Source organism: Mercurialis annua, linkage group LG7, assembly GCF_937616625.2.
Source record: "Mercurialis annua linkage group LG7, ddMerAnnu1.2, whole genome shotgun sequence".
Taxonomy (NCBI): Eukaryota; Viridiplantae; Streptophyta; class Magnoliopsida; order Malpighiales; family Euphorbiaceae; genus Mercurialis; species Mercurialis annua.
The window spans coordinates 35,160,875-35,177,823 of record NC_065576.1 but is presented as its reverse complement, the minus strand read 5'-3'; the positions used below and the strand labels follow the sequence as shown (position 1 = coordinate 35,177,823).

At 34.0% G+C, this 16,949-nt stretch overlaps 3 protein-coding genes and 1 long non-coding RNA gene across 4 annotated transcripts; 3 read left to right on the top strand and 1 right to left on the bottom strand.

Annotated features, from left to right (window-relative positions):
• Positions 1-3,157: 3,157 nt before the first annotated feature.
• On the top strand, positions 3,158-3,934 carry LOC126657606 (uncharacterized). The gene is made up of 2 exons (XR_007633377.1): positions 3,158-3,249; positions 3,580-3,934. It is a non-coding gene; the product is annotated as an uncharacterized LOC126657606 (long non-coding RNA).
• A 757-nt stretch (positions 3,935-4,691) lies between these two features.
• LOC126657481 (mitogen-activated protein kinase kinase kinase 20-like) lies at positions 4,692-5,761 on the top strand. Its single transcript, XM_050352174.2, has one exon. The coding sequence runs from the start codon at positions 4,704-4,706 to the stop codon at positions 5,688-5,690; it is 987 nt and encodes a 328-aa protein (XP_050208131.1). The 5' UTR covers positions 4,692-4,703; the 3' UTR covers positions 5,691-5,761.
• A 1,565-nt stretch (positions 5,762-7,326) lies between these two features.
• LOC126657089 (pentatricopeptide repeat-containing protein At3g22470, mitochondrial-like) lies at positions 7,327-9,752 on the top strand. The gene is made up of 6 exons (XM_050351715.1): positions 7,327-7,537; positions 7,599-7,747; positions 7,805-8,101; positions 8,197-8,259; positions 9,267-9,395; positions 9,741-9,752. Exons 1-6 carry the CDS (start codon positions 7,327-7,329, stop codon positions 9,750-9,752), a joined length of 861 nt encoding a protein of 286 aa, XP_050207672.1.
• A 127-nt stretch (positions 9,753-9,879) lies between these two features.
• LOC126655753 (probable xyloglucan glycosyltransferase 6) lies at positions 9,880-15,462 on the bottom strand. The gene is made up of 5 exons (XM_050350038.1): positions 14,578-15,462; positions 13,590-13,898; positions 12,189-12,479; positions 11,978-12,091; positions 9,880-10,972 (listed from the first exon to the last, which is right to left on the bottom strand). Exons 1-5 carry the CDS (start codon positions 15,262-15,264, stop codon positions 10,331-10,333), a joined length of 2,043 nt encoding a protein of 680 aa, XP_050205995.1. The 5' UTR covers positions 15,265-15,462; the 3' UTR covers positions 9,880-10,330.
• Positions 15,463-16,949: the final 1,487 nt, after the last annotated feature.

Below are 16,949 nucleotides of genomic sequence, written 5' to 3'. Positions count from 1 at the left end.
AAATTTAATTATTATATAAGACTGTAATGTTAAATATTGAAAACACATTACTAAATAATAACAAAAAATCTGATATAAACAACATAACCTTACTATATTTTTTGATAATTATAGCTTCACTATATATTTTTTATAATTATAACTTCACTATACTTGCCGAATGACAAAAACAAATATCATCATCCATAGTTTGAATAATAAAATCTTGGGATACTTTCCTATTTGAAAACCTTAAAATTTAATATTCTAAATATAGACCTATTTAAAATTTATTTTCGATTTAATTTTTTTTATTTATAAGTTCATTATCATAATATGCCAAAGTATTACAAATAAAATGCAAATTTAGAAATATACAGTAATCTCTCCAGAAAAAAAAAAAACAAATCAAGTCATTGACCTTCAAAAGTAGAAGCACCTTTCACTTAATAAATTACCCAATAAATGATTCAAATCCATGACTTGAAATTATGGTATTCATAAAAACTAGATCTAGATTGGTTGTGGACATCTCGTCATAGACTCTTAATTTCTTTCATATTATGAAACTCACCTACTAGTTCAAAGAAGACTCATAAAAAAAAGATCAATGTACCAAAACTATAAGCGCAAACCTATAAATCAATTCTCCAATATAAAAAAATATAGTTAAACGCATTTATTTAACTTTGAACTAATTATTAGACATGCAATTTGCTTAGACAACTTTGAAAAGAGACGAATAAATACAATAATTTATTTAGCATATAATTGATAAGAATAGCAAACTAAAGTAAGAAGTTTAGTATAAGTTAAATAGTCAGTTAAATATTAAATTTAAATAAATTTTTATATAGATTAAGAAGTTTACTACTCCCTCCGTCCCGTTTAAAAAGGGACAAATGACTTTTTTCACAAAGATTAAGAAGCAGTAACTATTATAGTATTTTTTTATTTTACCCCTATTAATGACAGTGTTGTATTTTATGTATAAACTAATAGTCATCAATTATGGAAAGAGAAAAGGGGGTAAAAAAGAAAAATTTATATAAATTGGCTCAAAAAAACACGATATGACCTTTTCAAGTGGAACAAATAAAAATGAGACATGTCCCTTCTTAAATAGAACGGAGGGAGTATAAGTTAAATAGTTATTTAAAAATTAAATTTAAATAGGTGTTTTTTTAAAGATGGGAACTCACCAAAATGCCACCAAACGGAAATATGGTCTGATTCTAATGGAATGGGTGAATTGATGGAAACTCACCAAAATGCTCTATCCTGGGACTCCGCTATATTGTTGGATTTAAGATGGTATGAGGCATGTTGATTGAAATATTCCGGGGCTCGACCAGATGGTTGGTTGACATGATTGAACTATCCCGTAACCTACCATCAGGATTAAAAGATCATCATTATTATGAATACTAGAAATTGCCTAGTTTAGGATTGTTTATAAGATTAGGGTTTCGATCGGATCAAATACTTGGCTTATATTATATATTGTATAAATGATTGTTTTAAATGCGATGTTATTTTTATAATACCGTTAGTAATTTGTAATCTCACTCACCATAGTCTGACCCATTATTTTTAAACATTTCAAGTGCTTATTGTCTGAACTTGGCTAGAGTCCATCTTTTTGGGTCCGGAAGTCAACAGTCGCATGTGTAGTTCCTGACTTCCGTAGAGCTGCAGTAGTAGTCCCGAGTTGACAAAGTCGTGGCCTTGGCAGCAGTATATTGTGTTTGTTGTTTTACTTGATGTCCTTGTGTATATCTTTTTGTAGGGTACGTTTGTTGTGTTTTGTTCACGGCACCAGTTGCCGGTGATATGTATAGGTACACTAATACATGTATAGTATCGTGGAGCCAATATGTATGTGGTATGGAAGATAGAGCCCATATGTTTGACAGAGCAACTAGTTTATATATTTGTATATATATTATATGTTTGCTTCCGTGTCATTATTGTTTTCGAAAAAGTTTTTATTGTTTTAGACTTACTACGGGTTTTGGAGCTACCACTCCCATTCCCTAGCGCTGGTCTCATCTCAATAATTTGGGACGTGACATAGAACTATAAATAGCTCAGAGCTTTCATAATTTTAAATCAACAAATCAATCAATTAAAAACAAGCCAGTGCTTTTTATTCCACAATTTTCGGATTGTTTTAATTTAGGAGTGGTTTTGACATTAATCTCGCATGAGTTTCTTAACTACCAGATTAATACTGTTCGTTTATTTGGTTAAGTCTTTTAACCAACAAAGTCTTGTGAATATCTTTTTACAAGTTTGTTAAAGCATCAAATCTCAAACCGATCCCACATATAAATTCAAAGATTCGAGTCGGGAATATTTCCGGGCGAACAGTTTAAATTAGGAAGTGTTTATCTCTATTGTGTGATTGGCTTTTACATTATGTAAGCAGACTGATATAATAAATGCTACTCCCTCCATCTCAATAGAGTTGTCCACTTTGAGAATTTTTTTTGTCCAAAAACTCTTGTCCACTTTCAAAAATAAAATATCTTTTACACTCAATTTTTCTATATTATCTCTATTTAAAATCAACTAATGAGTAAAATGAAAGTAAAATACAAGTGACCCTATATTAAATAGGGGTATGGTAAAAAAAATTAAGGAAAATTTTACAAAATTTATAAATAATAATTGTTTTTCTTAAACTGTGTGATAAAGATGAAGTGGACAACTCTATTGAGACGAAAGGAGTAAATAATTCAAATTAAATACAATATATGCCACACGTGGGGGTAAAAAAGTTGCATTTGTAGGCTATATGAACAGTAATTTTAAATTTATTATCTATTATTGATTTTAGATATAGAAATATTGAAATTAATTGAACATAGTTTTAAGTTCAAATTAAGAAAGATTGAAGGAGTGAAAAGAAAACCAAACCTATGCTGATTCAGCACTAAGCCTAATTAAGTAGTTAACACAGTAGATTATAAAGTTAGTTACAAATGGCGGGAAACCCCACTTTTCGTTGATCAATTCGAATACACATTGATCCAACGGCTATCACAATTTTTGGAAAAACCACAACGCCATTTGAGGAAAAAAAAAGACTTTCAGATATGTGTCACTGTGTCAGCCATCCATCACAAGATAAAAGAATCAATCTGACGGCTACTGGAGTTCATAAATACAGTACGTTGTATTTGTGCCTGAGCATGGCAACATTTTCTCCGATCAGATTCGGTTCCATGGAGATTGGCTGGCCTTTCCGGTTTACGGGTATCCAATGTAGGTACTTATGATCATGTTTCTTGCTTTTCTTATACATTTTTGGATTCTTTTACTATTTTTCTTTAATTGTTTCTTGGAGATTTTCCAAGAAATCTAATTCTTGCGAGTTCATTACTTGTTTAGATTAAAATCAATATGGTTTTTGAATTGAATCTTGGAATCTAATTGTTTCTTGGATTTTTTTCAAGAAATCGGATTCTTGGGAGTTCATTCATTGTTTAGATTAAAATGAGTATGGTTCTTGAATTGAATATTGTAATTTAGTTGCTTGAATTGTTTGTTGTTATTCTGATTATGTGATTGTTTGTTGTTGAACGATTTTTGCAGTAAAAGCGAACATGATAAACTACCGGGTCTGATGGTCCTCCCGATTTCTCTGAGGTATCCTCAACCAAATGTTCCTCAAATTGCTGCTGCTGAAGATAACCGTGATCGAGCGACTGGTTGATTTTGTCGGTGAAATGCGAACCGTAGTTTCTGGAGTTAATTTGATAATGACTGTGTAGTTAGTGGCATTAATTGCCAGGTTATGAGTTTAATTCTGATGGTTCATTTGGTAGATTAGATCATCTGCATGCAATTGAGTTTATGATACCTTTTGGCATATAACTAGTAAAAAAATGAATTTCTTATTTCAGTTTTGGCATTTAATGCTAAACAGTAGAGTCTGTATTATTCTTTACTCTGGAAACTGAGAATTTTTAACTCTGTAAATAAACAAGAAGACTTTTAACTCATTATGTTGAATCGCTTTCCGTAATTTCGAATAGAAGTAGTTTTTTTGGAACAAAATATGGGGTTTTTGACAAAATTGTTACCCTTATGTCTATTTATTTCTCAATTTGTGCCCAAAAAAAATAAACTTTGATCCTTACTTATGTATGATTCATTAATCAGAATTATTGATTTTTATGAATTGAATGTATGCAAGTGCTTGCATCATTCAATATATAATCACATAGAAACAACTCTTTTGTTATCAGAGCAGCAGCAGCAGCAGCAGCAGTATGAGTTTTGCATTTTTTCTTTCAAAATAAAGATACTCTGTGATTTATAAGAATCTGATCCAATTCCTAATTCAAGATGCATAGACACATAGCATACAAGTTATCAAAAGTGGATCAAGAAATTTGACTCAGTTTACAGTTACCAATGTCGAATTGCAGACACCAGTAGTTCAAGATGGCATGGCAAACCCTTAATTTGTTTATTGACGTGAAAGTCAAGTGTTCGAGTATTTGATTTTTAAGCACTTTACAATAAAATATGAAACAAAGTCCTAAGTTATAGAGCCATCAAGAATACTTCCTATATTGGGGAATCAGAGTCCTACGCCAACTAGTATTCCTAGTTAAACCCTATATCTATCTTCTAATTTTGAGTTTGACTGCATTCTTTCTATTATAAATACCTTCACTCTTAACTACAACTTCTTACCCTAAATTCCAAATATGAAGATCATCTTGAAGAGAAAGAGAATCTTGGCGACTGAACTTGGAGAACACCAGCAAAATAAGGCTTATGACAACAGCGGAGCAACATGGTGGAGACGAGAATTACTCGGACAAGGAGGATATGCCTCTGTTTACTTGGCCATATCCAAGAAACCTAAATCAAGAAACCAAATGCGTCCTGTAACTATGGCCGTCAAATCTGCCGTGATATCCAAGTCAAGTTCACTGCTCAAAGAAAAGCAGATTTTCGACCATCTTCACGGGTCGTCTCCTTATGTCATTCGATGCTACGGTGAAGAAACTACTTCCAACAGCAAAGGTGAAACTTTTCGCAATCTTTTATTGGAGTACGCCTCTGGTGGAACACTCTCTAGTCATATTGAGCGATCGTATTCGTATGGAAGTGGATTGCCCGAATCGGATGTTAAAAGATTTACAAAGTGTCTTCTTGAAGGTATTTATGACATTCACAGGCATGGCTATGTGCATTGCGATTTAAAACCTGAGAATGTGCTTCTTGTCTCTACTGATGAGAGTGGTGTGTTTGTGCCCAAGATTGCGGATTTCGGGTTGGCCAAGAAAGTGTGTGATCCTGATTTCATGGGTGGGACTTTAATGTATATGGCTCCTGAGACAACCACTGATGATATTCAAGACTGTGGCTCTGATATATGGGCTCTGGGATGCATTGTTTATGAGATGCTGACAGGGTCTCCTCTTTGGTACGGTTATGATTCGACGACGAATGAACTCATGACATCGATTGCCGATAGATACGAACTTCCTGAAATGCCGTGCGACATATCGAGAGATGCGAGAGCCTTCTTGGAAAGATGTTTGGCGAAGAATAAAAGGTTTAGGTGGAGTGCTGAGATGCTACTGAATCATTCTTTCATGACAGGATTCCGTGAGATACAAGGCAGTGAAAATTTGGACTATGGTTTCTCTTCCATACGGCAATGTGTTGTTGCTCATATCTGTTAGACAAAGAACTGATCCCATAATGTAGGTTTAAATTACTTAAATTAGAATTTAGAAACAATTGTTCAGTTTTGAGAAGGTTAATGTAAATTCAAATTAGTTATCTTGTAATTGCACATTATTTTCAAATGAGAATAGTTATTACCATTTATACCATCCTGATCCAATACAAGCAATTCCAAAAACTCTCACTATAATGTTCAAACCAGTAATCAATTCATTTAAAATATGCACAAATGCTCAGCCTGTCTCTAAAACATGAACATTATCAGCTAAGTATTCTCAAATTTTCAGTTGTTTCCCTTGTTGGGATCTCAAGTAACAAGTTTAAGGAAATTACTGAACTATGCAGGACATCAAATAAAGATGAACAAATAATGCATCAGTAAATGTTTGCTTATTCTGCTAAACTGTAAATTATATTCTGAGTAGTAAATGAATGAATCTAAACCCTTCAATGCTTTATTACCATCGCATTCAAATGATTTAATATAATATTTAATTGACAAGTTGCATTCAATTTGCAGCCAGCTGCCATGATAATTATCCGAAAATGCGATGACACAACACAGTGCAGCCTTATCCCAACAAAACAAGCAATCGTCAGAACGTTTACAGCATGGGATTTTAATTGAATTTCCCATGCTTGTATAAGTAAACCACTCTGGAATTTCATTTCCAGGATACATCACCACCCTACTAGTATCGTATCTCCTATCAAACTGCAACCAAAAAACTAAAACATGGTGAATTTCAATGACAAACAAAAATGACAAGAAAAGAGGAACTGACAAGAAAACATGGTGAATTTCGTGGAGTTGTAGAATGTTTCCAGGAAGTGACTCAAATCTGTTGTTGCTAAGATTTAGTTTAGATATCGAGGATAAACTGCTCAGCTCGGAAACTGATCTTAACATACCACATCCACTTGCTTGTAGACTTGTAGAAACTGTTAAATTTGCTGGCAAATTTTTAAGTTTTTTGCAACTCTGAAGATATAAAATTTCAAGAGATTTTAAATTACAAAGGCTTTCGGGAAGAAAAACAAGATTTCTGCAATTTTTAAGTCTGAGTGAACTAAGAGCTTTTAGATTATCAATCGATGACGGTAGCTCTTCAATTGCTGTTCCATCCAGATAAAGAGACTCGAAATGATCCATGGTCTCCGAGATTTATGGGAACTGCTTTAGGCGTGAGCAGCCAGATACGTTAAGAGTTTCAAGGGATTTCAAGTTACACATGCTGTTGGGGAGAGTTTCAAAATCCATGCAGCATTCTAAATTCAAAATAGCCAGCTTGCTGAGAGAGCCGAGTGATGCTGGTACTTCTTTTATTGCCGTATTACTTAAATTCAGGCCTTTTAGGTTCCTTGAAACCTCCGGAAATGCCTCGAGTCCCAAGCAACCGGAAAGGTCTAGACATTCAAGAGACATTAAACCAATCGTACTCGGAAAACTTCTCATTCTTTCACAACCAGACAGTTTTAGCAGAACAAGATTTGCAGCCAATGTAAGCTCTGGAACTTTCATTATGCAGCTGGAGTGATGGAGGTCAACTAATTGCAAGCTTTTGATCTGCAGTAAAACAAAAGAATCAAGTTATAAAAGAGATAAAACAATGGGAAATTGAAGTTTGTGATATGAATCAGACCATATTTCTGTTTGGTGACATTTTGGTGAGTTACCATCAAAATAGAGCATTTTGGTCAGTTCCAATCAAAATAGATGGATACTGTCAGCAGATGCAATTCAGGACTGATGTTGTGACTTATACCATCATGATTAATGTGTACTGCAAAAACAAAAGGATAGATGATGCAAAGCAACTTGTTCAGGAAATGCATCATAAAGGTATAACACTTGATGTTGTTTGTTACTTATAATTCTTTGATACATGGCTCATGCCAAGCAGGAAGGCTTGTGGATGGACAAGAGCTTTTCAAAAACATCCGCCGTGCTGGCCCTTCTTCAGATATAGTAACTTATGCTAGTATGACACATGGCTTTTGCAAACACGGGTATTATGATGCCGCGTTGGCTCTTTTCATGAAATTGAGAGGAGTATGTTGAAGCCTAGTTGTGCAATCTACAACATTCTAATTAATGGTTTGTGCAAAGCTAGGAGGCTTAAAATATGCAAAAGATTTGTTTTTTAGACTTTCCATTCAAAGATTACAGCCTGATGCTTATACATATACTTCACTACTCGGTGGAATTTGCAGAGAAGGATTATTAAATGAAGCACACCAGGTCTTCAGGAAAATGGAAGAGGACGGCTGCTTTCTAAATGATTGCACTTATAATGTGATTATCCAGGGATTTATCAGGCACAACGATCTTCAACGGGCAAGACAACTTATTGTCGAAATGGTCGCTAAGGGGTTTTCTGCAGATGCCACCACAACTTCCTTGATAGTAGATAATTGTCCAGAGTTGATGTCACTATTAGAAAGCTACTAGATCTTTTAGATAAAGGTAGTATGATATTCTCTTTATGAAATGACATGTAGATAGTAGTAGCTTTTGATCATTCAGCTCATTGCAGTTCTTGGTTTTCCCTGCACGTCAAGATGGTTGGTTCACCTTCTAATGAGTTCAAATTGGTGTCAATTTGAATTAGGAAGTTCCTAATTTTTGTAAATAAAGCGTTTTCTTAACGTTGTCATGCGGCATTATGATGTAGAAATGTTGACATCTAACTTGATAAGACAAGATGAAGAAGAATACAGATATTAGTCTATTTTAGACATGCTAAAATTCTGCATTTTGCTGCATAATATACTGGCATTTTTATATTTATATTCGATTTTTTTGCAATGATTTGCCAAAGGGGATTGGCAAGCTGAGAATGTTTTTCTTATTTTGATGAAAGAATCGAGTTCAAAATAATGAAAAATACAGTAGCTCAGTCGGGCATAAATGTTCAACTGATCTATCCCTTTATTTTCTTAGCTGATCTCAAGTATATGCAAGAATCAGACTACTAAATTCTCTTAGCCATGAATCATGATTATGTCTATTGTGTGCATCATTCTAAATTTTCTATTGTGTATATTTTTAGTAGTTGTACACTTATATTGTGACCTTAATGTTGCCACCGTATCGCAAAAAAATACCTCGATGAATTTTGAAGAGCAAAAATGACTTTAGTGTTGTCAAATCTCGTTTTTTAAGCACTCCTTACGAAAAATGTTTTTAACATCAGGATCCAACGTGGACAAATTTAAAAATTTAAACCTAAAAAACCATTAACAGAGAGAGAAGGACCAAAGATCGTAAGTTTTTTCTCTCTAAATGAAATTATCACCATTGAGCTCATTATATTTTTAGTTTATCCCTGCACATCAAGTTTCATATAAATGATTGGTTCTCCATCTAATGAGTTCAAAATTTGAGTTCAAATCAGCATCATTTTGGCTAAAGAAGTTGATAAAGTTTGTAAATGAGATTTTGTTCGTGTATGTACTAACTGGAATATTCAAATCTCGATTATAATTTGAACTTGATATTTGAGTTAAATACGAAATAAAATTAACGTTGCGGCTGCATGGCAGTTCTTTGATTCGATTTAATGACGTAGGGGACTGTCGTCTGTGAAATGCTACGATTTCTTGTGATGCACATAATGGGGGAGATGTATGTTAAATGTTGCAGTGTTGATGAAGCATCGCCAGAGTCTGGTAGGATGGCTCGAAAAGATGTCGCAAGAGTGATATATATGCTCGCTACGCTAAAAATGTAGAAATCCTGCACATCTAAGACAATATGAAGAATATAGATTTATATTAACAGCCTAATTTTTTTTGTATTTTGTGGGATGCATTTTTTTTAGAATTTTAACTGTGTTTTTTTTATTTTTTTATTTACAAACGTTCATCACCATTTTCGGTTAACTATCAAAATCAATTTCGTCATCGCAAAAAAAAAAAAACTTATACACTGGAATTCAATTAAAAATCTAATCAGTTTTACTAAAATTTAAACTACATAAAATTAATTCCTTAAAATTACAAATAAATTTTAAAATTAACCAAACACAAATATTATATTGCAGATTTCTAAATAAACTACTTCATGAAATTCCTTCATACTATCAAACAATAATCTTTTTCTCTACTCAGAATCAGAAATACCACTTGAGAAATGCTCCCATACTGTCTATAGGTTGCTAAATGTTCCAGCAATAAAAAGAATTTAAACACAAATAATTATGTAATACATTGCTACAATCAACGAATCTGCGAAAAAAACAAACTTAAAGAATAAGAATATCAAATATAATGAGCTAATAGTGAATGCCTTATTCTAACCTAGGCATGCATATGTATATTTTTTCTTACACTATGAACCAAAAAATCTGGACCTACAAAATAGGAAAAAAAAGACCAATGTCCAGCACAAATTCTGAATTTTCTCACCCCCAATATTCTGCAACAACAATAGATGACTCACAACCACAATCATCCTTCTCCATATAAAGAATAAATAGTGTACAATTTTCCAAACTCAAATGAATGAAATTGCTTCAATCGTAGACAACCAATGAGTATGTTTCAATCTCGCCGTCTCTAATTTACAAATTTTGCTGTGATGAACCGACGGGATTGCGGAACTATGTTTCAGGCCATACCCTAGACGATGTGGTTAACTGACCTGTTCTCCAATCAAATCAAGACCAACAACCAGAAAACTGATACCTTGAAACAGGAGGAAATAAAAGTGAATTCCTTGCGCGGATAACAAGCTTCTCATCGAGGCAGTTAACAATATCAACGCTAGAGCAAGTTCCTTCCTATACAGACGATTCGTTCTTTTTTTAATCGTTTTCTTGGTTGTTTCTAGCTTATTCAGCTCACTCAACCCCGACTCTGAAGAAGATCTATAGAGACTAGTAGTTTGATTGGCCAAAGGATTCGTTTCCTTTTCAGCAAAGGCAACTAAGTCTGCCTCTGATGATCTCCCCAACTTCTTTGTAACAATCCATTCATACGAACTTCCAAATCGAAACAAACCTGATATCATGGCATTGAATTTGGTCACAGACATGGTGTTTTCAAATAAAAGATAGGGGACTATAAATGGGAATGACTGTGGTGCTGGAAGAATATTCAAGATGGAAATGATGCCCGGAATATAACAAACAACCCAGGCTGGTAACTGAGCTTCTGGTAGGAACATGGTTAGTGGTAATATGATGCAGAATAGAGTGAAGGAATAAAACGGTAGGATAACCTTCCTCAATAGGAAGAACAGAAATATCAAATTTGCTTTCTTGCCCCAACTCACCTGCAATTTTAACAACATTTATATGAGAACAGAATACAGTTGATTACTAGAAAGCAGCACACCGGTAAAATCTAATTGATAAAGTCACAATAACTGGTATTAAAGGGTAAAAAGAAAATCAAAAGATCATGATGAGCAGGTAAATTGATGGCTCTGCCTTCCTCAATAGAGAGATATGTTCTGAAAATAACATGCATCATTTAAGTAGCTCAACATTTTTGGAAGTTATACGATGTGTTTTGCATGACCTCTCCCTACTCTTCCCCTTCTTCTCAAGTCACGATCCTTGTTGTCAGAGTTTTAGATATTGCTTCTGAAAATAATCTAAGACTTTGTAGATTTTACCAATAGTGCACTAGATCTCGACATGGAAACTAAACTTAGTTTGATAAGGAACCTGCAGGCATAATTTGGGCTAATACATACTAGAAATTTGATGCCTAAATCCAAAAACTATATTGCTTAAGAGATTCATAAACAGATCACATAGAACTTGAATTATTTAAGCAACAATATTAAATAGATTCTATCAGGCTGTCACATCAGATATTTAGCAACAATTTTATTTAGAATTCCCAGGACGACCTCAGGAAAACTATTTTTTTTAGTTTAGTGTTTTTTTCTGTAACAAAAGAATTTTAGTCACCATGCTTCAAGACATTGAGCATTGGTTCACCAACCAGGCCATGTTCAAATGTCTATTTTCACCTGGCTTAGAATTTCAGGGAGCTTACACCAAATGCAGATATATGAACCATTTAACTGCAGTCCATGGTAAGTTACATTACGAGGCACCCAAGCTTGCAGTTACATGTAGAATTCGAATTCTTCCATTTATTTTGAATGATCTCCTATCTCATTCTTTATCTTTTTTCAAAAGCATTCAATATCTTGCCTACTTTGCTTCTTAATATATCAGATTTACTCTATAAAACCATATTGAACAAACACAATATTCTACTTGACAAAACAATAGAGCTTATACACAAAATATTTTTTACTTACCTTTGATCGAAGTATGTCAACAAAGCACATCCGAAATAGCTGCATTGGACCTGAATGCCAACGGTGCTGCTGTTTCTTGTATGCTTCATAGGACTCTGGAAGTTCACAAAGGCACTGAAAGAGCAGGACTGAATTAGTGTCACAACTTTTTATCTTTTTCTACAGAAAATCTGTCTAGAGAACCTAGGTATGGTAAAAATAAAGGTCTCACCTTAACATCATTAAGATATATAAACTTCCATCCACAAAGGTGCGCACGAACAGCAATATCCATGTCTTCAACAGTTGTCCGTTCCAGCCACCCACCACAATCCTCAAGGGCTTTAATTCTCCATACACCAGCAGTTCCATTAAAACCAAAGAAATTAATGAAATGACCGTTGACCTGTTGCTCGACCTCAAAATGAAAAGTCAAATTTATGTTCTGTAGTCTAGTAAGCAAGTTCTCATCCTTGTTCACAAAGGTCCATCTTGTTTGGACCAATGCTAGGTCATCATTCCCCTACAAATGAATATTTTAAAAAATGTATAAGTTCTTTATTTTGGACTTATTAATAAAGGCAACTGAGTAATTTTTATTGAAAAATAATAGCAAGTCGTCTAAAATAAAATCATGGGAATATTTAAGGATTAAATGCACCAAAAATCACCAACTTTCGCGTGTTTTTGGTATTTAACATAAACTTTTAATTTTGGCATATTTAACATGAATTTTCCAATTTTTTGCAATTAAGACTATGTGTGTTTTCCTTTAAAAAATAGTGCTATTTTACATCCAAAACGGTGTCGTTTTAATGTAAAATGGTGCAGTTTTACATCCAAAATGGTGCCGGTGTCTTTAATTGCAAAATTTTGAAAGTTCATGTACTTTTTTGTCAAAATTAAAAGATTATGTAAATACTAAAAACAAGCGAAAGTTGGTGATTTTTGGTGCATTTAAGCCAATATTTAAATACAAAAAAAATTATCTGCACTTCCCCTCTTCGTTCATTATTGTTTCATTCATAAGATCAAGCTGTATAGAACATTAGCTAGAGAGACAGAAGCTATGCATGTAATCCATTTGAACAAAAATTAATTTAAGAAAAATATATGAAGCACCAGCAAACTGATCACAATTGTCTCTTGCAAATCAGTATCTATCCCTTCCAGAAAAGGTCAAGCCTAGAGGCCAATAATATCAAGGTCAACTATTAGAAACCATAAACATAATTTCATAAGAGTCATTGATGTCTTTTTCCACTCCAAATTGTGATGAACAAGGCTGGCTACACCATATGAGAAGATTATAAAATACTGAAGATGCAAGCTTCTGGACTATAAGTTCAAATGATTTGCATAAGCTTCGTATTAAACCATTTATGCAATCATTGTTGCCTTCAAAGCAGATCATTATCCAAACAGATGTACTATGGCTAGTCTAGAAAATGCACGTCTTATACAATTAACAGCTCTACTCACTCACACAAACTAACTGCACAACCTTATTAACGGCAAAATGAGTGCAAAGCCCCCCAACACAACTCCATCAAAACCACAAGTCAACTCATATTTCGTTTTCTTAAGAGACAGAGTAAGCAGAATCTTAAATAGATGCAGATTGTGAAATTACCTTGAAGTAAGGAATAGTTTTCTTCAAGAAATCAGGTCCTGGCTGAAAATCTGCATCAAAGATTGCCACAAATTCATAATCTTTCACATAATCACAGTTCATTGCAGATTTGAGATTCCCTGCCTTGTAGCCTGTCCGTATAAGACGATGCCTATACAATATGTGTACACCCCTTTGTTGCCATTTTACCACTTCTGCCTTAATAAGCAGTTGAACATCCAAATCATCAGAATCGTCTAAGACTTGCACAAGCATTCTCTCCTTTGGCCAATCCTGAATACAAACTGTTGCAATTGATTGTTGATATACCTGAAAGGCAAAGAAGAATCGTCGATAATTACAAGGCATCAGAACATCAACCTAAAATAAAAGCAAAACGAATATTCATAGTTTCATACAATCAAGCTAAAAAGAACTAATAAAAAAAGATAACTCATGGCCGTTAATAACACTATCTTCTTTCTACTTTTCCCCCTCATTACTCTCTGGTAATTAACGTTCACTCATTTCTCGAAGTAGTAGAAAATTATTTTAGAATCCACAGAGCCATATCAACTTCCAACTTGCTGTCTATATTATTACAAATTCTATGATGAATAATTATTAGACGCCACGTCATTTGTGCAATAAACTGAGGCGTTTGCCATACTGAAATATTGAAAAATAATAAGTTAAGCAAAAATTAAAGATTCTCTATCGCAAACGCTCATTGGCTTGTTGGAAAAATAACATGGCACTATGAGATAAATACTCTTTCACAATTATGTCTGTACTAACTGAATTATAAATAAAGTATTAGTTCCCTAACAAGCCATCAAGAAACCATGTATAAACTACTACATAAGCATGATTAAGTAAGACAATGCTGCTCATTAATTCACGAAAAAACGCATTCTATTATCGCATTAAATCAAGAATTAATCAAATTACTAATAAATAAACTAAACTAAAAAGTTAAAATGAATTGAGAAACCTACATGGAGCTTACCTCCCGCTCATTACACATAGGAATCTGAACCAAAACCATCGGGTAATAATCCTCTACATTTTCCCCATTCACATTCTCATAATCAGAGTAACAATCTACACTCTTCTTCAATACTATCTCCGGCTTCAATTTCCTCAATTTTATCCAGAAAAACCCTAACACCAGCACAAGCCTATCCACTGACTGTATTATAAACAACACTATACACACGTTCGTCAAACTCTGCAACGGCGGCGCCAAATAACCGCCCCTAATCTCAATCCATATTTCGTATGCCGATCCTACCCCCGCCGACACCGACGCGCTCAAATGCCACCCTTTAAAATACGCAACCAGCTCGAAACACAGTAGCAATATCACAACAATCAAGAACACTCTGATGATTTTATAAAGCTTAGACGACGTCGCATCGGACTGCGAGTCTTTACTAGTCAGTATTCTCCGATTTGCAGTGCGGAGGAAGTGGATGAAAGCGTGTGTCATCCACGCGAGTGAAGTCGCCAGCTGCTGGAGCTTGAGTCGCCAGAGAAATGAGAGCTGCCGCGCGTTGCGCGTGTGGCCTCGGTCCAGGGTGGCTGAGGTGGCGGGTGGAGTGGTGACGTGGTCGGTGGGGTTGTTTCTGTAGAGGGATTGGCATTGCTTGTTCCACCATTCTTGAAACTCGAGATTTTGTGGCGTTCGACTCATAGAAATAATGTGAGGGTGCGTGTATGGGATTATGGGGGATTCAGATCTGAGTTTGTTGATGGAGTGGAGAAGATGATGACATGATGATGATGAATGCTAAATTTAGTAAGTTTGTGTGATTTCTTTAACAAATTTTTGACAGAGTTCACGCGCCAATCACGGAGATCAGTGGGAAACTAAAGAACCATCTAAATTAATTATATGAGGAGTCGAGTTTTGGTGGAAAATTGTTTTTTTTTTTTTTTTTATGTTCGAACAAATAGATGATGATGCAATTAAATGTTAGATTTGGTTGTCTGAATTTGCATGAAACTAAAAATAAATACTATTAAATACCGATATACTATAACCCAAATAATATAAATTCTAGTGTTAGATTGCGAGTGTTATCCTCTCTAATTATCAATTTAAAGAAAATATTAAAATTAAATTTTATTGATTAATCTTTTGAAATTATTAATTTGTATTTATTTATTTAAGTGGAGCTACTTAACTATAATTAATCAAAATTTATACTAATTAATTAAAATTATAATTGATAAAATAATTATTTTTAATATTAATTTTTTATTGTGAGCAAATTTAAACTCATTAAACCATCCTCCTTTGGTTCTTTTCCAAAGATTTTTCTTTCCTTTGTGTAGTTTTCTAGTCTTTTATGAAATGTTTCTTAGAATATCCTTCCCTTCTATCACAACTTCTTTGGAAAGACCTACAAGATAAAGAGAGGTCAGACTACTCGACTGACGGTGGTTGTCCAGTATGCACTTCAATGACAAAGTCAGTCTAGACATTACAAATTGTCTAAAAGCTTGTTGAGTAATTGTAATAATAATGTATTGTGAGGCAATACTTTATGTTTCTTTTATAGTAATATAAACATCTATTTTCCGGACAGATAGAAAGTGATAAGTGACTGAAGCATCCAATGATGATTTCTTAATGTCACGACCCATTTTTATGAATCGCGACCGGCGCTAGAGTATGGGTATGGTTGTACCAAAACCCGTAGCTAGCCTTGCGGATAACCAATTTATAACATTTAAAACAATGTACCTGCATAAAACCACATGCTCGGGGGCAACCGAGACTTCAGCCTAGTCTAGCAGTACATAAAGCAATATATATTTAAAGTACGTTTATCTCAGAAAAATCTCCAACAGTATGGCAATATAATATAAATACCATAAACACTATAGTCATGCCAAAGCTGATAAAAATAATAGTTGGACCAATCCAACAAACAATAGTCTAAAATATAAATAAAAGACTAAGACAAGAATAACTGATATTACTACTGCGGTCTAAGAGTTTAAAATAGTTCGACTCTTTTATTCTGAAAATAAAATAAAAACCTCCGAGAATGAAGAAACGGAGATCGACCAACGCTCAAATCATAAACCTGGAAAATTTGGGAAAACAACGGGGTCAGATTTACTGAGTAGAGTTTATATAACCATTTACATTTATTAAGTTAAAAACCTTTAAAAACGTTTAATAAAACATTTTCATTATGGATTATCAATGAAACCCTAACCACAATTCTAAATCCATTATCGTGTCGGTGAGACGTATCTCAATAACCGATCCCCGACTATCACTTAATAAATAGTGAGCCCAGGAGACGTATCTTCCACCGGTGCCCTTACTAAGGTGAGACGTATCTCAAACCTACCTCAATACCA